The 21,680-nt window shown below is 39.9% G+C and overlaps 1 protein-coding gene across 3 annotated transcripts in view; it reads left to right on the top strand.

The window, feature by feature from the left end:
- Nucleotides 1-21,680, top strand: part of LOC134633642 (rho GTPase-activating protein 44-like) — a 94,397-nt gene that overhangs the window by 44,206 nt on the left and 28,511 nt on the right. For 2 of the 3 annotated variants that reach the window (XM_063482563.2, XM_063482561.2), the window contains exons 2-7: nt 11,760-11,829; nt 15,904-15,943; nt 16,554-16,673; nt 18,257-18,333; nt 19,005-19,116; nt 19,719-19,795. In XM_063482563.2, coding sequence (XP_063338633.1) covers nt 11,765-11,829; nt 15,904-15,943; nt 16,554-16,673; nt 18,257-18,333; nt 19,005-19,116; nt 19,719-19,795 — 491 coding nt within the window. In that variant the 5' untranslated portion in view covers nt 11,760-11,764. The remainder of the gene's footprint in view (nt 1-11,759; nt 11,830-15,903; nt 15,944-16,553; nt 16,674-18,256; nt 18,334-19,004; nt 19,117-19,718; nt 19,796-21,680) is intronic. The other variant, XM_063482562.2, reaches the window with a different exon arrangement.

Genomic DNA, 21,680 nt, shown 5'->3' with positions numbered 1-21,680 from the left:
CTGATGATTTGTTTGTTGACTTTCATAGAAGAGTGGATTGTTGGTCCTAGGCAGAGATCCACAGAGCCATCGAGTTTATTTTCTGTTCCTTTTCTTTGAAATTGACTTAGCTGGAAAGCATGACTGTACAAAAGGTACAAAAGAAGTTTGAGTGACTAATTCATGCTTCTGTTCTCATTCCCAGCATACATTTCAGTGTCTCACTACGTTTCCCTGCCTATTGCTCAGAACCTTTCATCTTATTATGTCAGTTCTTACATGTGATTGGTGTATGATTGAGACAACCACGTCGGGCAGGTTCCTCCTACTATTAGGTAGCTTGTGTTACTATTCTCTGTTACTCGTGTTACTATGCTACTAAAGTGTTAGTAACAAAGTAACATTTTACTATGTTACTAACACAATAGTAACATAGTGTTACTTGTGTTACTATTAATCAAAATAAACTCCTTTAATCACTTTGCTCCAGCAAAAAGAGCTGTCTGGTGAGACATCTCAATTATGCAACTCGGAGAACCAGGGTTACAAAAGTAACCTAAAGTTATCTGTGATTAAAGCTTGTGATTCATGTGTAGAGCTGAAATGCGTATTCAGTAATCATCAGCAAACATATTTGTGCTTCTTCCCACTTCTATTTTATACCTTAATTAATTATTTTTGGGTTTTGGAGATTTTTTTCTGGCATTTTATATATAAATAGGTAATTTAATGAGAAAGCAATTTATCAGAGGTTTATCTTTACAGCTCCCAGCCTTTCACTTCTATGTTAAAATGACTGTATTTTTAGCTGTGCTGCAATATTGATACCATTAAAGCATGAAGCATTAAAGTTTCAGTCTCCTCTGCCTGAGCGATTCCTGCTCTTTAAAAAATCATTTTAAAAAGATCATATTATAAAGACCTTTAAATCTCAGGTAGGAAGGGTGGATGAGAGTTTAAAATTCCCCCTCAGTTTCCACAAACCTACTTTTCTTAACTTTTATAATTTAAAAAAAAATGAGCATCCAAGTTATTACAAGCTCTAGTCCGTGTGGTTTATTTTGCCCCTGAATTTGTCCTCTTATACAGACTTATTACTGGAGCTGTGTACAGATATTACTTTGGTCTGAAAAAAAGGTTTAAATTGTCTTGTATTACCATAGAAATAAGGCCGAATTTAACATTAATCAGTGATAAACAGTGGACCAGGTCCTTCTATGCAAAAGTATAATCACAAATGCCAAAATAAGGATGAAATACAGATTACAATGCAGTGATTTACAGTATATTTCTGTTCTTTGTTATACTGCCAACATTTATTTTTAATTATTTGTTCATTACAAAGTTAATTTGAACATACAAGAATGCAAGAAATAGGAAATAAGAATGAAAATGTTATATTTCCTTCACAAACACATCTTTTTACCTAATTAGAAGTTTAATAAGAGATTTTTATGTTAATTTCAGCCTCCTTCCTGTTCACTCACAATACGTTTTCTGTTTACCTTCATTTTCCAGACCACATTAATCCATCTTTGCGCGCTGTGTATAATAGGCTTTCGGCTCCTTCACCCCTAAAAGTAGAGGTGTGTACGCTCTGTGCTACTTAAAAGCAAAAACATTTAGTAAGAGGAGGTGAAAAGTGAATCTTTGGCAGCTTTAAAGCAGTTCACAACCTCCTGTGGTGGATTTTATTTTTCCAGGCTTTGCTCTGTTTTGTTGGCTTGTCAATTGTGAGGGCCAACAAGGCCGAGGTACTCCGGGTGAATCTGGAATGAGTCAGGCCATTTCATTGTATTCAGCGGAGAGAAGCTGGAGGGATTTAGTGCTCCTTGAGAAAAATAGAAAGCTCTCCGGAGAGCTGGACCTGGGCGTTCGAAACTTTTGGCTGTGAGCAGCATTTTGATGGGTTGTGCTCTTAGGAACAGGCTTTTCCTCCCCTTCGGTTGTGTGTTGTTATCTTGTGCTGTGCTGTGTGGCCACTGATTACTATGCAACACTGCTTGGACATCTGAATCAAGGTGGTCTGTGTAGACAGCACAAGGCTGAATATCATCATGTGTTTTGTTTTGTTTTCCACTAAGAACTAAATTTTATTACTCAGTTAGGCCCGAACAGCCTGTAAAGAAAAAGGTTTTAGGTTTTAAAAGATTTTGCTGCATAAATTGCAATTGCAATACTACTCATGTTGTCTTGTTTTGTATCTATTTTAATCTAAAAAAATCTCTTGTTCCTGGTAATAATTATCCCCAAAACCAGTGACCCCAGTATATGTGAATCAGGATTACCTGATCTTCATCATGATGAGCTACCCAGAGGCTTTCATCCAACAGTTAAACAACTTTTGTAAAATCCCGTAAAACTCACCACACCTATGAGTGCTGTCTCAATACGGAGAGATCATTAGAAGGAACTGACTGTCATTTATTGATATACAGAATTCAGTTATGCTATTTGGCGATTAGACTCGGATGGCCCATCACAGCAGAATGAAATCCCAGCGGTGATGGGAATTGCAAGACCCCCCTGGAGTCTAGATGCCAGTGGTGATGAAGATAAGATGGAGGCTTGGATGGAGTGAGGAGGTGGGTTGCACAAAGCACACTGCAAGGGAGAATGAAAGATGAGGAGTGTGATTATAGCGTGGAGGCTGATTGAAGATACAGAAGTGATGTCGTCGTTGAGTTTTACAGTGTGGGAAAGTGGAAGTGATGTAATTAACATACTAGCAGCCAAACACCTGGACAAGAAGACAGATGAGTGAATACAGATCTTCCTTAGTGAACTTACACACAGGCTTCATTTGGGGATTGCAGTCATACCCCGTTTAGTAATTCTGCCTCTTAGATGTAAAGGGATGTCATTTCCACCATCTGAGAAGACAACTTTTCAGTTTTCAAACTTCACAAAGTCCTAACGTGGTTTAGCTGACATTAGAGTTTTCAAGAGGATTAAATTTCAAATTAAAATGTTAAAATTCATCATGAAAAAACAAACTGTTTGTTTTTACCAGCAGTACTGTTGCAGTTCATGCCTGACTCTTCCTGCCATATGCAGTCCTGTGTTTAATGAACATGCAGTAAGGAGCAGTGAATAATCAGTGGATAATGTTCAGCATGTTTAATGCTCAGAGACTGACTGTGCTCTGAAGACTGCTGAATTTGAAATATCTGTCTCGCGTAGTGTTTTATATTGAGTGTGGATCAAATAGCTGAAAATAGAGCCATCTATAAATAAAATATGGTCGAAAAAGATCTTTTTATTGCTTTCATCTGCAGAGAGAGAATCTCTCTGACAAGTTTATTATTCATCCACACACACACACACGTACGGCACATGTGCCCGCATTTTATTCACAGATTTGCATCTTCGTGAGACGTCAGCTCACCAGGAACTCGTCGTTCAAAGGCTTCACGGCGGTTTATTATTCCACCCCCACTCCACAGTCACCAAAAGAGTAGAGGCAATGACCTTGAAGCCAAAAGAAGATGTGAGCGTGTGTGTGTGTGTGTGTGTGTGTGTGTGTGTGTGTGTGTGTGTGATAGACATAAAGATACAGATCTCATCTCGGCTGGTTCTGCCGTTGTGACAAACGACAGCTCGACCGCCGGCACCGCACCTCGGGCTGCCGGTGGAAGAATGATTCCGCTTTACTCCAGCTATTCATTCATCTTCACCCTCCTTCTTCACTTCCACGCTTGATCCTTCTGCCGTTTCCATAGTAACCCCCAAAACCACCCCCACCCTGGTTAGCAGTGAGAGAGAAGCATGCTGGGTAATTTGACTTCACCTAAAACGTTTCTCCTCGGGGACTTTTCTGTCCTTGAACCATTTTTCCTTCATCATACACCAATTTTCCTGCCCGAGGTGAACTGAATTAAGTATTTAGCATATAAGACGTTTTCAAATATAAGCTCATCTGTTTGGACCGTGTTAAAGGATCCCATATCTACAGACATAAAGTTTGTTAAATTTCAGACATTTGTGCATATTTACTGTGTGATGCTTTCAGGGAATGGACTAAAGAATATGTTTAAATTTAAACTGTGTATAAAAGATAGTTGGCAAAGACTCGGTGTAAAGCTTTTAAATCACAACCTGCTTTATCCTCCCATTTGAGCTAAGGTAAAAATTCAAGATCAAAGATTAAGAAAGCGGCGGATTAGAGTAGTCGCCCCCTACTGGCCATTAGAATGAATGCACTTTTAAGGACTTCCATTCCTGACCTCAAAGCCCTGTCCATGTTTTATATACAGTCTGCGGTTTTGAATAAGTATATTTGTACAGTTTTGATTTGCAGCGATATTAAATAAAAAGCTGAAAAGTTACTATTTATGGTATTATGTATAAAAAGGGGCTTTGTATACACATGTAGGAGATATTATGCAGACTGGGAGCATAGTTCTCCAATATTCAGTTCAGTTTCAGTTTCAGTTTTATTTGTCATATGCAAGTTAGCACAGGGTCAACATTGCAATGAAATGTGTTTGACGAGCAGCAGTCACTCAGGAACATGATACAGTAGGAGAAAATATAATAAAATATAATAAAATAAAATAAAAAATAGAAAAATAGTAAAGAGCAAAATATTAGAGAGACATGGTAAAAGAGAAAAGATGACTAAATATATATGTATCTATAAATATAAATATATGTACACTAGTGATTAAATAAGAAAATCTTGAAAAGAAATATGACAGGAGGGCAGATGGGATATTGCACAGGAACGAGCAGCAGACAATTACAGTATTGCACTTTTTAAATATAAATATCAATAACAATAAAGTGAAGTGACCAGTGCAGATTAAACAGAGTACTTGTGAAGCTGCAGCGTAGCTTCTGAGTGCTGTGTTGTGTGTGTTTAAGTGTTGTGGCTGAGGTGTCGTATGGCTTGGTGGTAAAAACTGTTTTTAAGTCTTGTAGTCCGAGCAGACAGACTCCTGTAACGTCTGCCAGATGGTAACAAGGAGAACAGCTGATGTGCTGGGTGGCTGTGGTCCTTGATGATGCTGTGTGCTTTACGGAGGCATCGTTGGAGATAAATGTCCTGAATGGCAGGAAGCCTCGTGCCAGTGATGTGCTCTGCTGCCTTCACCACCCTCTGTAGTGATTTACGGCTGCTGGCAGAGCAGCTTCCGTACCAAACTGTGATGCAGCTCGTCAGCAAGCTCTCGATTGCACACCTGTAAAAATTTGAGGTGATGTTGGCGTTCATGCTAAACTTCCTCAGCCTCCTCAGGAAGTAAAGCCACTGGCGAGCTTTCCTGATAGCAGTGTCTGTGTGAAGGGTCCAGGAGAAGTCCTCAGTGATGTTGACTCCAAGGAACTTGAAGCTGCTGACCCTTTCGACCTTGACACCGTTGATGTGGATGGGCTGGTGTTCTCTGACTGGTCGTTTCCGGTAGTCCACTATCATTTCTCTAGTTTTGCTGATGTTGAGAGTCAGGTTATTTTCCAGGCACCACTCGTACAGTGCCATCACCTCCTCTCTATAGGCCGTCTCGTCGTTGTTGGCAATATTGGCTTCTCTTCATCATATGTCTCTTAAATATAGGATCAAATTTAAAATCCTTCTCCTCACATGAAAAGTCTTGAAGCATCCGGCCCCATGCAAGCTTACTTATGGTTTCTAGACCATTTAAAAGTAGAATGGGAGGCAGAGCCTTCAGCTTTACGGTCCCTCTTCTGTGAAACCAGCTCCCAGTTTGGATTTGGGAGACAGACACTCTCTCTATTTTTAAGATTAGGCTTAAAACTTTCATTTTTGATAAAGCATATATGACCATATATATATGGCTGTTATTCATAATAGATACACAAAAGGAGAGAAACATGGCTTGTCTCTGCCTAGTAGCCTTTTGAGGTATAATTGCAATGATGAATATGAATATTTGATAGAGTTGTCTAGAATATGAAGTGTAGTTTAGCTGATAGTATTCACTGTGTGTATTGTAGAGACTGAATTTGAACACTGTGTTAGAAACACCTTTACAATAAGAGTCGAGGAACTACAAGTATTTATATTTTCCAGGTTCAGTTTTCTTTTCACAAAGTATCGTGTACATCCCCAAGGCCTACCAAATGCACTTCCTTTGTCTTATAACATTCGCAAAGTGACTTATTTACAGGCAAAGTTTGGACAATAATCTCTGTTGATGACTTGTTCAGTTTCCTCTTTGAAGCTTCTGTGTGTCGGATCTCTGTGTCACTGACGGAAACTCCCCAGCAGGAGAAGAGCGAGAAGCAAAAAAAAAAAAAAAGCACCTTTGAGGACACAAACTGTCAAAATAACGCTGATATGTTTTCTCAGTTTATAAATCTAATCTTTGAATTTCTTAGCTCAGTTCACCTGTTTACTCGTTAACACTCGCTGGTGGTTACAGAGAAAATTCTGCTGATGTATTTTGAATAAAATCATCTCATTCTGAATGACTGATCTGAAAGCACAAAATCACCACAGCAATAGTTTCTTGATTTTCAATAAGAACACAACAAAGGTTAGTGTAGTATTTTTCTGTTTTCTATTGGGAAAACATTTAATAATTATAAGCTACACTTATAAACTAATCCACACAAATAAGCAGCTTCTAACTTTTAGCTGTGGGTCTGTGGGTCTAAACACAAGCAGCAGAGCACTTGACCACAGCAAATGAGGAAGCAGCGCAGTGGTCAGCAATGCTGACTCACAGTAAGAAGGTCCAAGTTGGACTTCATCATCTGGCCTTTCCTTGTGGAGTTAGCATCATGTTTGTGTGTCCTCTCACAGTACAAAGACATGCTATTAGTGGGGTTAGGTTAATTAGTAATGATAAATTGCCCATGAGTGTGAGGCGGTTGTCTATCTCTCTGTGTTCGCAATGCAACAGACAGATGATCTGTCCAGGGTGTGCCCTGCTCCTCACCCAGTGGTAGCTGGGATAGACTCTAGATCCTGATAAGGACGATGTCCTTTGCCATTGATTCTGGTTTGTGCAGCTGTGGATACAAGCACCCAATTTTATGTGTTTTCCCCTCTATAGTCCTCACAGGACTCTGTGCAGTCCTATGAAAAACTAAGTATAGTCTTACTGCTTCTATAGGAATTAAAAGTGAATGAAATCATATGCACTTGATTAATTGACAAAAAATGTAAGTCTGATTGACTTTGTCTTAAAAAGCATCTTGAAAATAATCTTGAAAATCATCACACAAAATAATCAATCTTAAATTTTCAAATGGATAATAGAGCCGCGCTAGTGTGGACGTAGCCTAAGACTTCTACTCCATTACACCACTTTTTTTAATCTTAAATGTATTTTCAAACAGGTATAATTAAGATCTGAGTAGCTTAAACATTAACCTCAATAAAATTTAATAATCCAGTGATGAAAACATGGCGTGGCTTGGCATTATGAGTCAAAGCTGCTGAATGTGGCCTTGAATTCCTTTTTTTCTCCAGCGTGCATTACTGTTTAATATGTCAACACTGAGGCTGTTTATAAAAAGGTCGTTGGTTTGCTGAGCAGGTTTAGATCGGCACCAGTGAAAACACATCAAGTGTTAAGCTCTGTAAAGTTGATTGAAGAACTTAAGAGCAGCGCTGACACATAACTGCTGCTTTGGCATGTTGACAGATATTTGAGTAAGAGAAACAAAGGCTTTAAAAAAAAAGCTCCCCTGGAAGCATTTACTGGAGAAAAATTGAGGAAGAAACAAGGCTTATGTTGTTTCATTACAGTTTTAATGCTCTGAATGACTCTGATGGATTGGGCTTTCACATTTTTCAGGCAGTTAAAGACAACTCCAGTAAAGCGAGAAAAAATGTCACATTGTAAATGTTTTGTGCAGAATTGTCCACATGCTTCTATTTTCACTCCCTCAAACAAATCAGCATTTTGCTTCATACCAAAAACCCCTTTTTCTGTTATTGCACTTTATTAGCGATATAACTTAACTCAAGTGCTGTTCAGAGAAACTCTTTTTACTGCACTACCTTTGCAAAAAGTGTTCAGACAGACTTTCTTTGTCGAGATGGGGGAAAACAGAGTTGAGTCATTTTAGAGAACACTCTGTATTCCCAACCTCTGTCACTTCAGCTCCCCCTCACAAGATTTATGACTGAAAAATCCCTTTTACACATCTGTTATCTTCTTCTGCTCCTGTATTCTTCATCACCTCTCGCTGCCTCCCCCTCTTTGCCTCTCTGTGCCGGTGGGAATCCCGGCTGTGACGCCAGAAGCTGATGCCGCAGTAAAGCACCGACTCTGTTGCTGAGGCTTTGATTCAGGATGCTGTAGTGCCCTTGATGTGTCAAACAGTTAACAAAAAAAAAACTGTAGTGAGAAGGGTAGAAGAGCAAGCTGAATCACGAGTGAGGTTTAGACTCATCATACGTGGCTCTCTTTCTCCTGTTTGCCCACTTTTTTTTCCTGGTGCAAACACGGCCGTCAACAACATGTAGCTGCTTATTTCATTGAGTCAGGCATTTCCAAAATATGAACCATGTGTTTGTTAGCCTCTCCCTTCCTCAGCTGTGACCCCAGTCATGCTGCGTTACGAGGCCCAAATCCCCCGAGTGGAAACGTCAGCACAACATAAACAGCTGACCTTCTCCTCTCCTTACACGTGCAGATATGCAGAGTCGCAGCCAAGTATCAGGAACTGCTAGCAGCACACGTGTTTCCTGGGAATTACAAGATTTTAACTGGAGAATTAAACCTTTAGATGGAGATGGATATGCTTCAAAGGGCATTTCTGATCACATTGGTGTGCAAACATGTCTCTTTTTCCCCTATATTTGCAGAAAGGTGACTGGTGTGTGCCCGTATGCTTGCTCTGCTGCTGCTGTAGTTACCGAACCCACATTATAGAAAGCTACCTTCAAATTCACGTGTCCAGTCGTACTGCAGGCACATTATAGCTTTAATATACAGTTAATAATACATCCTTTTCCATCTGGGATAAGTGTGGTCAAAGTATTATGGAATCTTGCCTCCTTCTGGTAATTGAGGACATGACAGTTCAAACTGAAGACTTATTCAACTGTCCGTTAGACGTTGTTATTCTCAGTTATGCAGGTACTTTTGCAAACATAATGCACACAGTCTGAATTTTTTATCTCCTGGGTTTAAAAACTTACCGTGACAGCAGACAGCAGTTTGTTTTGCTTGTGTTAGCCTTCACATTAATTATGTCACACCTGGAAAGAGACAAAGTGGATGTGTACGTTTGTGTGTGTACCTGGGTGAAATCTACACAACTGTCACTGAGGAAAGGGAATGAGACAATGTGCATTGAATTTGGGCATGCTTGGATTCAATGTGTGCACGTGCATTAATCTCCATCTCTCTGCAGCAACTGGCTTTCCAGGACGGGTGAGTAATTGCTAACCTCATCATTAGTGTGCGTGCGTGTATCTCTGTGTTTGCATAAGGATCATTATCTCGTTGTTAAATCCAGAGACTGTGAATCTTGCTTAGACTTCTTTATTGCCAGAGAGAAGACGAATTCAGAGAGAGAAAGAGCAGCGGTTACAAATTCAGGATTTTTTAAATGTCAGTTTAAAAAATCCTGGGTTTGTACATATTGTGTCAGAAATAAGTTCAGTTTTGCTATTGAAACAGGAAACTGTGACTGCAAACAGAAACACTGTCATTCAGCACCACAGTGTCATGGAGACATCATTAAATCCCAACTGTAAATCTCAGTAGCCAGCATCAGCAGCCAGGGACTGGACCATCAGGGCCTCCGGTCTTGACTGCTGTCCGATACACATTTGGGCTGTGCTTAGCCAGGCCCCATGGGCTAAGACCACCAAGCACTCTCTCTCAAGCTTCCTACCCAGGTCTGGTTCCAGTGTGGGGCACAGGTAACCCTCTCCTGGGCAGGCTAAACTGGTCCCTTGTTATTTCAGCTGTCACGGGGACCAACATAAAAGCCCATGGAATGACAGAAACACACAAACCTTTCCACCACACTGAGGTGATGAGTCACAGTGGAGCATTAGGGGAGTGGGAGTTTAGGATGATGGGTTGAAGAGAGAGCTGTGCATAAAAGCAAAGGTGTCAATTTGCCGGTTTGATCTATGCCCTTATCCTCACCGGTGGTCACGAGCTCTGAGTAATGACTGAAAGAATAAGATCACCAATATAAGCAGCAGAAATTAGCTCTCCGTGAGCTCTTCCTTAGAGACGGGTGATGAATTCCATCAATCACCTCAGAGTCGAGTCGCTACTCCTCTGCATAAAAAGGAGCCAGCTGAGGTGAAACATTCAGACATCCTGTGTCCTCCTGTGTCTGGGCATGTTCTGCTGGGACGAGGTCCCAGGGTGGACCCAGGACACGCTGGAGAGATTACATCTCTTGGCTTAAATGTTAGCATCCTAACATAGTAATTGATGGAACAAGATAAATATTATACCTGCTAAACATAAGATATATTAGCACTGTCACTGTGAGCATGTTAGCATGATAAGGGTAGGCTTAATAGCGCAACTTTATTTAAGTACAGCCTCACAGAACTGCTAGCATGGCTCTTGCCATAGTCTTGACTCAGTTTGCCCGGTGTCTTTGGCTTATTGGAATTATATTCTATGTGATTCTTTGTTTTGTTAGTGTTTCTCTTATGTGTTAATGTCATCCCTGTGAGTGTATTTATTTCTCTTAAATTATTTCCTCACTGTTTCATCCTCTTGTGTCAAATTCATTCATGTGTTCTTTGAAAAAATAAATTTGTTCCCACTGGTACGAATCTGAGAGCGCAGCTTATAAAAGCAGAGCATGGGTCTTTTTACGTGTGTGTGCATTTTTTACCATTAGTCTTAGCATGGGTGCTTCCAGGACTTTTTCTTGTTAGCTGTACTTTGGGTGGAAATAATAAAATGAGAAATAAATCTGGTGTGAAAATCTCTTTTGAAAACTTTGAGCAGGATTTTCAGGCTTTTTGTCCATCCTCAGATCCTAATACCTAAATCTTTCATGTAATGTGCACATATTTATCATAAATGAGCTCAGTGCACAATATTAAGTTAATTATATTTAAAATAACATGACCATGGTAAAGGTTACTTTCTGTACAGCCTGTTTGGCCCCCTCTGTTCAATAGCCTAAAGAACTACTGCATGCATGAGCTTAGACCTTTGTTTGTTTGTTGTTTCACTTTGTTGAACCAGGATAAAGTTTTCGAGAGAATCTTAAAAAACAAGATCCCCGAGATAAGCAACAAGTTTCAGATTGACAAACCCTAAATGGAGCAGCCAGCACTTGTACATACTTTGAGTTGTTTGTATCAGTTCAACATGAGGCTCAGAAGATATGTGTTACTTAGGAAATAGATTTTTAATTCATTTATTTATTTTGCGAGGCTACTTCTTAAAATAAGCACTCACTTTCTCCAATAAGCTCCATTAGCTGAGAACTGCAGTGAATGGAAAAGAACAAGAGACCCATCATGCTGAGGCTCACAGCAGACCAGACACCAGCAGAGGAGATGGGATGTGTGTGTGCGTGTGTGTGTGTGTTGGGGGGGGGATGAATATGTGTCTGTTCAGTCATAAACACATAATGTGTACATATGTGTACATATTTGAAAGTCCAATCTGGTGACAGAGGGGAAAATAAAGCAGAGGCTGGTGACGATGAGTGAGTGAAAGGACCAGATAGTCAGGTCTCATTCTTTACGCCGCCCTTCCCCTCCCTCTCTTCCTCCCACTTTCGCCACCTCCTCTCTCCTCTTTGTTTTCTGGCTGGTTATTGTCACAGAACTCCTGCTTGAAAACAGGTGATCTCCTTTCTGTGAGCAGGGGGGATGTGGAGGAGAAAGCTGCAGATTTCTCGCAAGACTAAGAGGTCGAGCAGAAAAAGCATTGTTGTGTAAGTCCACTGGGCCACAGCAGGCTCACTCTGTGTTTTGTTTTTTATTTTGAATTTGAGCTAAATTTGAGTGAAATGTATACCGGTATGTGGCAGTAGGTACATTTACAGGGGAACATGTGTCTGTGCTGCTTAGAAAGGCAGGTAAGGTAGGTGTGACTGGTCTGGTGCGTGTTCTCGGTCAGAAAGCAAAGGGCTGCTGAATGTGTTAACTTAATATTATATATTAGTTACACTGAAAATAACATATTTTCATCTATTCATCAAACAGTTTCTGCTAATCCAGCATTTAGACAGAGTTGGCATTGACATTTAATTCACTGATGCTTTTGACACAGTTTTAATCTACTGTGAAGGAAAACTGTAAATAATACTTTTTATTTAAGACCTTAGTCACACAAATCTGGTCTGTAAGTACATTCCAACTATGTAAATTCAGTACATTGAATTTTAATTTTTGTGACACTGATGTCAAATTCACAAAACTCAACTTGTCAAATATGATACATTAGGCATTAAGGTAATGACCTTGTAAAATAGCAGAAATGTTATTAGTCTTGTAGTTAAGACTCCAGGCTCTGGAGGTGACCTTGTAAAACCTAATCTGCCTGTTTAATAACAGGTTTCTCTGTCTGTGGGGGTGAAGGAAGTGCACCGCAGGTGATTCACACTTACCTGTTTATCAGTGTTGCTACTGATATTTTGAATACAAACTGAAACACCTGCTAAAGGCTGTTCAGAGCAGAGAGTAACATCAGGGCTGATAAAATTCAGCAGAACAAAAACTTTAACAAGGTACAGAGTTAGTCTTTTTATCTTGGCCCTGTTTACAGTTGGTTTTCAAGTGCATCCGTGGCTATCAGATCACAAGTGCACAGTGTTAAATACACGTGAAAATATCCACTAAGACACATGGTGATCTGAAACCTGAAACCACTTGCTAAGCCGATCCCACCAAATTTGCTACTCATAAGTGACAGATAAGCCACTCAGTCGTTCCTCGGTTCATTGCTGTACTCTGATTTTTTCCTGAAGCTACAATCATTTCTGTCTGCAGCTGTTCAGTCTGAAACCAGAGCTCCCAAACATAATTTCTCTCTGAGCATTATAGCGCTCTAAAGATGCTTTTAGGAAACTGATGCCTGATGTATAATCGACGTGTGTGTGAGGCTAAATGGCAGCAGACAGAGAGAAGAAATGTCTGCTGTAGCTGTGTGTGTGTAGTTTTAATGCTGTTGGTTCTGTTTTTATATCTACTCATCTGCCTGCATCTGTTCTATTTACAGCTCTGAGTATCTGCATTGTGACTTGTTTTAACTGTTCTCTGAACTCTGTTAAACTAACTGGTTGTCAGGGGGAAAATGTGCAAGAGAGATAGCGAGAGAAGGAAAGGTAACCCAAGAAAGAACCTGATTCAGGAAACTGTACGGCGGTGAGGATGCTGTGGTTCATCTTTAACTGCTGGATCTATTTCTGATCATTGCTTAGTTTTAACAGCAACAAAAAATTAACATTTTGGCTATTTATACACTCTGACTTTTTGTGTTTGCTTATGAACAACAATAGAGGAATACTGCAACAGCCATCAGAGGAAATCTAACAGTAACGCATTCAAACTGTCAAAAAATAATAAAATACTTATGTGGGGGGAAAAACTTACTGTAACCTTCATGTCTTTCGTCTCAGGATTGATCTTTTAAACTGAATTGTCGTGCATTCATGTCAACTTTGAAAGAGCAAAAATTTGGTTTTAGCAGGTGTTTGGGTTGATTTTGAAATTCAAACGGGTAGGTTTGTGCATCTTTACTGGACACGGATGTCTTTGTCTGACCCCCGTGATTTTAAAGCAGGAGTAAGCAATGCTAAACCAGCAGATAGACATAAATGTTAAGAGACTTTCAAGAAATGGACAATTAAAAAATGCATAAAATTTCCTTATTAGCGTTAAAAGAAGATGCCAATAGATAAATATCTCTGCAAACGTTAGCCAGGTGAGATAAGACCAGTAATTGCAGGTTTTACTTTATTTTAAATTTGCAGCTTATTATTATGCATCTTATCAGCTCTATTGTCTAAAGGCTTTCTGACACTCCAGGCAACGTTTTCCTCCAGAGGCTGTCTTTGTTATTAACCTACAGGTCATCTTAGCATCTGAAATATCCACACTGATCTCCATCAGCTGTTCAACTGCTGCTGAAGGCAGTGCTGCAGTCTGTTAGTGTTATTTCAGTGCATCGCGCTTTGGCTTCCTGAAGAAACTGGTGATCAAATAATGGAGCAGAATATGTTTTTCTAAATGCTACATCGTTGGTATGATTAAAATCATTCATCATTAGTTAAAGCCTGATATCAACAACACCCACGAACAACAACAACACCCATGTGTTGTCTGCACATTTAAAGCTTGAGAGTTTTTATTCCTGCGTGCTATCGAGCTTCATTGTTGTGCAGAAACTATTAAAAACACATCAGTGTTGCACTGGGTGACATGTTTCTTCATTATCATGAACACATACACTGGTTTATAATGGTTCAATCTCACAAACACACTATCCTGCTGCCTAAAAACTCACTAGAGTACCATGTGTACATTAATGCGATGCAGATAATAGTCTCCAACAAAAGCTCCATTTCTTCTTGTTTGAGAAACATTTGCTGAAACCTGCGGAGAGCAGCTGTTTTAGGGCGATACTAAGCTCTTTTTTTTCTAGAAAATGAAATTATATATTTGTGGGTTGTTTTTAAAGGCTTGCGTCTTCAGTAGGAACCATTGTCAGCTTGAGGAGGCGATTCTTTCTTTTTGTCAATGTGGGATTTATTGAAAAGAAGAAAAGATAAATAAGAAACATCCTAATATGTATACATATGTTTACTACTTTGATGCATACTAACTGAAAGTCTGACTCTGAAAGAGGCAACATTAACATTTTTTAATCAATTTTTATTGGGGTAATACTTTAATACTTAGTTCTGGAAATGTAAAAATAATCCAGTATCCTGTCTTTGTCAGCCTACACTCTCCTCTACACCTCTCTTTTGAACTGTTTTGAATGGTTGACACCAGGTATTTAAACTCATCCACCTTCACTACCTCTGCTCCTTACATCCTTTCATCTTCACTGAACATAATCAACAGTACACAAATTTAATATCAGTAACATTGCATTGCCACTGGGAGCATGTTTCTATGGTAACATTGGCATTTCGGTTTGTGACTTGACTTTTAAGCCCTGCACACATACACTGTAATTGTCGCTTCATAGCTGGCTGGTGGCTGATGGCCATGCCAGGTGCGCAGTTGTCTAGATAACTCTCTAACGTCTTAAACGACCTCAGATCCCCTTCACTAATATCAGTCCTGCACTCTAAGGTTGAGAATATCGGGAACTGTCCACTTTGCCTCTGTAAAGGGTTATTTTCTCTTGTTGTCACTAGAAGTTGCCGGTAGTTTCTTCTGTCGAGTCACCACCATAGAGTCTTTATAATATTTTATTGCATATTTGTTGATCCAGATAGAGGAGTGCTAAGTTATCAGCTAACGCAAGCAAGCTGAATCGAAAAGCTGTATGGGTGCATCACCAAGACAGTGAAACGTATTAATTAATAATAACTAACAGTGCAAATGTGGTTGAAAGGTCACATTCAGTGGCTTAAACTGACAGAGGTGAGGCCTAGCAGACAGCTATAGGCCAGATTTTAGATTTGTTTATTTAGTTATTAGGATAGAACAATTCCCAACCTATAAAATAATTGGAAGATAAGTCAAAGAGTTTAAAAATGTTGTAAGTGTCAGTCAGTCTCTGTTTTCTGTCACATTTCCAACTTGGGACTTTGTAATTAAACCAGACCAGCGTGAGTCCTGTGCAACTGTGAAAATAAACATTCCTCTTACACGATTAGCTCCAGGCAGCTGCAGCATTTTATATTTCTTGCACAGAAGTCGAGCAAATGATGCAATTACAGTGATTGAGTGGTTTGTGCGTTACTTGCCAAGTTCCCACAATAACAAGTTCTGTAATTTTAACGTTTCCCTCTCTCTGTCATCCTAACAGCCGCTCTTCTCTTTTCTTCCAGGGCTGAAAAAACAGAAGTGCTGAGTGAAGATCTGCTGCAGGTACTAATGAGTCTTCTTCGAATCTGTGTGTTTGTGCGAATGCTTTTCCTCTTTGGCTCGATGCTCGCTGCTTCTCACAAGAAAAATCTCACAAGAAAAATCATTAGTGGAGCAAAATATTCAGCATGCATGAAATTTTTTTTATATATTTTGTTATTTTTAATGGCTTTCTGAACTGCCTTCGGGCAACATTAACGAACGCTGAAATTGAACCTCTTTGCGAGACAAAAAGCAAAACGTCCTCGCTGATTGATTTGGGGTGCGATATTGTAATTGATCAGATTAATGATGCTCTGAGTGGCAGACACATCGCTTCCACTAAGCTGGTTTAATAATGAAATGAGACGCATTGAAGCCCAACAGGTAATGGTGCGACGTCATTCACACCAACTGAGAATGATGCTGTTTTAGTGGGGAAAAGCTCTGATGGAAAGATGGAGTTTCTATTTTTAAATCTAACCCTGTTCTGGGTTGAGGTTTGAGTGCATGTCTGTAACTGAAGCTGACACAAACTGTGCATTAGTGGAAGGAGCTCACAGTGTGTGCATGGTTCTGGCTGAGGCCTGTGCCCTGACTTTTCTGTCTTCCTTCCCTTCTGTGTGTGTTTCAGGTGGAGAAACGTCTGGAGCTGGTGAAGCAGGTTTCCCACAGCACACACAAGAAGCTGACCGCCTGTCTGCAGGGCCAGCAGGGCGTGGACGTGGACAAGAAGTCTGTCAGGTCGCCCTCGGTGAGAGAAAATAAACACTACAAATCTGATAAAACCTTTTCTGTCATCTGGTATTTTAGCTGAGCTGTACCGTACCAGTGTGGGCTTGTGTGCTGATCAAGGTACAAATCACATGATGTACAACCATATACATATTTTTTTGTACAGCCTTAGTATTTTGGCCATGTTAGGTTGGAGCCATATTTATGATGGGGTAGGTTTACACATTTGCCTAACTAATAAACGATCACTGGGAGGTCCAATCCTCAGAGAAGACGTGAATCTTTTTATAACTCATCCAAAAGTCCAACAACGACGGGACTTAGAAGAAACTTGAAGAAGAAACTGAAACTTAGAAGAAACTGATTGCTCATTTGACACCTTTCTACATATCCTACTGACTAATCTCACGTAGGGCAGCTTCTTTAGGCAGCTTTAGTCTGCATACAGTTAATGGTTATCTGCGGGCCACTTTGCAACCCACTTCCACCTTCTACCTAGCTCATCCTTTCATGCTGGTTAATTCAGTGGCACATCTGCTGTCATTCATGCCTGCTCTGTTCTGTGTTGTGGTCTTGCTGCTGGTCTCTCTGCATCTGGCTTTACATTTATGTGTATGAAAGGGCAGAGAGGTCGTAAGAATTTGGGTATCACTGACCAGTGACAGCAAAGAACACTGTTGACGGACATACGACAAGTTGGTAAATGCGTTAGAGGGTTACCTAGGCAACCGGGGGTCTGGAATGTCCACTAGTGACCGATGGTTAGTAACACATGAAAAGCAAATCGAGTCCTGTGTGTACGCTCAAATGAATTGAATAAATCGATCAATAGTTGTTATACTGCAGTGAAGTTTATGCAGTTAAACCTTTGTATACAAAGTCAAATGTTCCAGGATTGGTGTAAACAGCAGACTTATCTGCCTTCTGGACATGTTTTACGCTTTATTTCTACATTCAGAGTATGCGGCTGCTCTTCATTTGTTTTATTGATTTTTTAAAAAACATTGCATGCTAATCAATACCAGTCACAACTTAATATTTATTGTTATATTTTAATGGAATATAATGAAAATGAATTATTTTCTGCCTATCCAGTTTTTCTTCATTGTGCTCTCAGTAATTTCATAACAACTCAGACTGAAAGTTTTCCCAATGACAAATTAAATTTTAAGACTTTCAGAGAGGACAGAAGGAGACTGACGGGTGATTAGCAACGATATTGGAAAGCATGTTTCATCCTACAGTAAATGTTAAAAAAACACACACACACAGAGGAACTATTTTCCTGCAAACCAAGAGTCTGAGTGACAAAATATTCAAGTGCTGCACAATAATGTGCCATTTGTGTTGTGGAAAGTTAATCTTTTTAATCCTTCACTGGATTAAAAATGTATTCATCCTAAAGCTTAGAGGAGCCTGAGATGAAGATGTTTTAAGATGGAACCAAGACAGTAACTCGTGAGAAGGCCAAGGAAAAAAAAAGAGAAAAATAAGCTTTTTTAAAATTCATTAATTAAAAATGCTTTTATTGTGTTTTCTCTGTGTTTGTGGTTTTATTTATGAACTGCAGCTGATTCATCGACTGTTTGTGTTTCTGTGCAGAAAAAGCTTCCGCTTGCAACGCTAGCACAATGTATGGTGGAGGGGGCAGCTGTGCTCGGGGACGAGTCTCTGCTAGGGTAAACGCACACACACACACATAGTAATTTACATTATCGTTGATAATCGATGAGATTGGAAACATTTTCTTTGGAAAGGCGCTGATGCAGAGAGGAACATTTTTATGGCCCAGAACTGATTTGCTTTTTACATCCTGAGTATAATAATAATATCTGTAATGATATATAATGACTTTCTTTAGAAGTCACCTCGTTGGTGCAAAAATAGTATTTTATGCCTTTCAGACGGCTTCAACTAAAGAAATGGGAAGAAATTATGTGCTTTTGCAACAAGCTTAAAGATAAAATTTAAAATTGGTTCTTTGCTAAATTGTTTATTATGTGCAGATACATCACTGGTTTAGTGTCTGAGTTGCATTTTTATTGCGTGATTGAGTCATGAATCACTTTAAGTGACTTAAAACAACAATTTGAAAATGGTTAGGTACAAGAACTGGACTGAGCATGAGTGAAAAAGCAGCCAGTGTCCAACTACAGATATTTTAGAAGCAAACTACAAAGAAATGAGGGGTGACACAAGACTTTTTCACAGTACTGCACTTCACCGTAGTTATCATTGTTACAGTGATTTAAGAGAAACCTCAATATTACAAACCAGGAAGCGAGCTGTAACACTGACTGACCTACATATGTTGCACTCGGTGAATCCGCTGTGATGTTTCCTGTTGCAGAAAGATGCTGAAGCTCTGCGGCGACACGCAGGAAAAGCTCGCTCAGGAGCTCATCCTGTTCGAGCTCACCATTGAGAGGGACGTGACCGAACCCTTGTACGAGCTCGCAGAGGTACAGAAACAATGCCGTGTGACTAACTGTTTAATAAATGAGCTCCAGTCACATTAACAGCAGTAACAGCAAGCATCTGATTAGAAAAGGAGTCCAAAATGGGTCCTGGTAAGAAAAAGTGGAAATATAATTGTGATATGATTATAGAGTATCTGAAATTCAACAGGGCAGAAAAACATTGTAAAAATGGTTTATTTTTCATTATTTTTTAAATCGAAAAATAGAAAAGAAGGAAAGGGGGCGACAAGTAATTCACACGAGGTATGAGCTGTTTCAGCATGACAGGACTGTTGTGTAGTTTTGCTCATTAAGGTGCCCTGTATCTATGAATAAAATACTTTGAAGTGATAAAAGTTAGAAACTGATAGCAAGAAGATTGGAGCTTCCTGCCTCCAGTCCCCAAACACGGGACTTCTCTGATGAACTCTACTTATTGCTCTGCAACTTAGCCAGTAAGCTAATCTCCATGAGAATGAGAAAGTGCTGCCCAGACTGATTCTGCTGCTACAGGTGCAAAGCCTCTCACAATACTGAGGCTGTTTGTTGTCCTCTTTCACACTAACACAGCAGACTGAAGGAAAATCTCTGCTCTGTCCTCTCAGGTGGAAATCCCAAATATCCAGAAACAAAGGAAACATTTAGCGAAGCTGGTCCTGGACATGGATTCTGCACGCACACGGTGAGCGTGTTTCTCTGTGTGTGAGTGTGTGTGTGTGTGTTTGTTTGTGTGTGTGAAAGAGAGGCTTGGCTGTTATCGGAGAAACTCCATCAGCTGTGAATGGACTGGCTGTGCAGCTTCCCACTGAATGTCACTGGGATTTTGTTGCACACCGTGACGCTGCCGTCTGTCTCACACCGCAGACTGCTGCCCGTGTGTGAAAACCTCACTTTAAACCAGATTGTCCTTTTTTTCTGTAACGAACACACTCAGTGTGGACCTCCATACTGATGTCTGTAGCTGTTAAACTCGTGCTTCAAATACCACTGACCACTGGCTGATTCCTCCTCACACTTCCTGTTAAACAGATTGTGTATCAGTGTGAAGGTGTTTAAAGCAATAGGCTCAAACACTGAAATGAAACCTTTACTTCTTGAGCTGCTGTAGAAGCGGACTTTTATTTTGAGGGTGCTGTTTATTATTTTTGACTAGAACTAAATGCTAGTGGATAAAATTGGATAGAAAAAAAGGCTTTCTAAGCCTGATTTTATGGCCGTGTTGACATAATGAGTGCTTTATATCAGATTATAAAATTAGAGGATGGATGTAGCTTCCTGCAGTCTTTCTAATAGTCAGCAGGGGGCGACTCCCCTGGTTACAAAAAGACAATTGTTGTATAGAAGTCTATGGGAAAGCAACCATAGACTCCCTTGATCTGTGACCTCAGGAATTGTTTTCCTGATTAGTTTATGGATTTAAATAATTCCTTTATTTATAGTCCAATGAGATACAAAAGCAACTTCTCCTTAGAAACTTGGTAAACTAATTAAAATGTAAAAAAATATATAAAATATCTGCCAATATAGCTCATATAGTGTAAATTGTTGAAGATGAGGCTGTGATTGTGAGCTTTATTGGCTGCAGTGAGGTAGTCCAAACATGATGGGCTTATTAAGCACTCGTATGTCTCTGGGCTTTAAAGCCTCTGTAGTGTTCGCGAGGAGGGGTTCAGATAGGCTGATGCATGTGTGGGGTTCACACAGATACTGGTGGCTTTGCTGAGGCGGTGTGTGTTGTAAATGTCCTCCATGTACTTCGATGAGCTTCTGTGATCTTGATGCATTTTGACACTGCTGTCATATCTTAATAAGTACAACATCATCTTCAGTTTTTAAATTATGGTCCCCATTAGTGTCCAGAAAGGCAGTAAAGCAAGGTATGTCCACGATATGAGCATGGACTGTTCCACGGTTTCTGGCTCGTGATGTCTGGTTTCAAAAAGCTAAGGTGGCAGCTGTTCGAGGCTTCGTAAATGTGGCCTTTCAAACCAGTCGATTGCATCCACCTTTTATATATACATGCATTAATCACTCACCACATAATCCGTTAAAATGTATATTTTACTCTGCAGAGGATTGGCCTGATGTCTCACAGCTGCACTGGCTTTGTAACTTTGAGGGGTTTTATGCAGCTATTTCTTAACTTCAGTTAACTTTCAGGTAAATTTAACTTTTAATGGCGTCTAGCTGATGCAGAATAAAGTCAGTAGTGCCTGATCCTGTTTGAAATGTGCAATTACCACAGTTTCTTTCAGCTGATTCACTGCCATTTTGAGCAGTGACATGCAGAAATGTTGTTTTCCTCACTGCGGTCCAGCCAGCCAGTTTTTTAGTGACCCAGATCTAAAGCAATTTTTCCCATTATGCTGCTGTGTGCTGAGCTCCTCTGGCAGTTCTACATATTATCTACACTGACAGACAGATGGATGGAGGGGGAAGAGGAGAGTCTGAGAGCAATACTTAAAAGACAAAACAGCTTAAGCTGAATAAATGAGGGTATATAGAAAGACAAGTGTTAGTATTTTGTCAGCCACAGACTTAATCCATTGCCTTCAACAGTTTGATTT

This window comes from Pelmatolapia mariae, linkage group LG8 (assembly GCF_036321145.2).
Source record: "Pelmatolapia mariae isolate MD_Pm_ZW linkage group LG8, Pm_UMD_F_2, whole genome shotgun sequence".
NCBI classification, from domain to species: Eukaryota; Metazoa; Chordata; class Actinopteri; order Cichliformes; family Cichlidae; genus Pelmatolapia; species Pelmatolapia mariae.
This window is presented reverse-complemented; position numbering and strand designations above follow the sequence as displayed.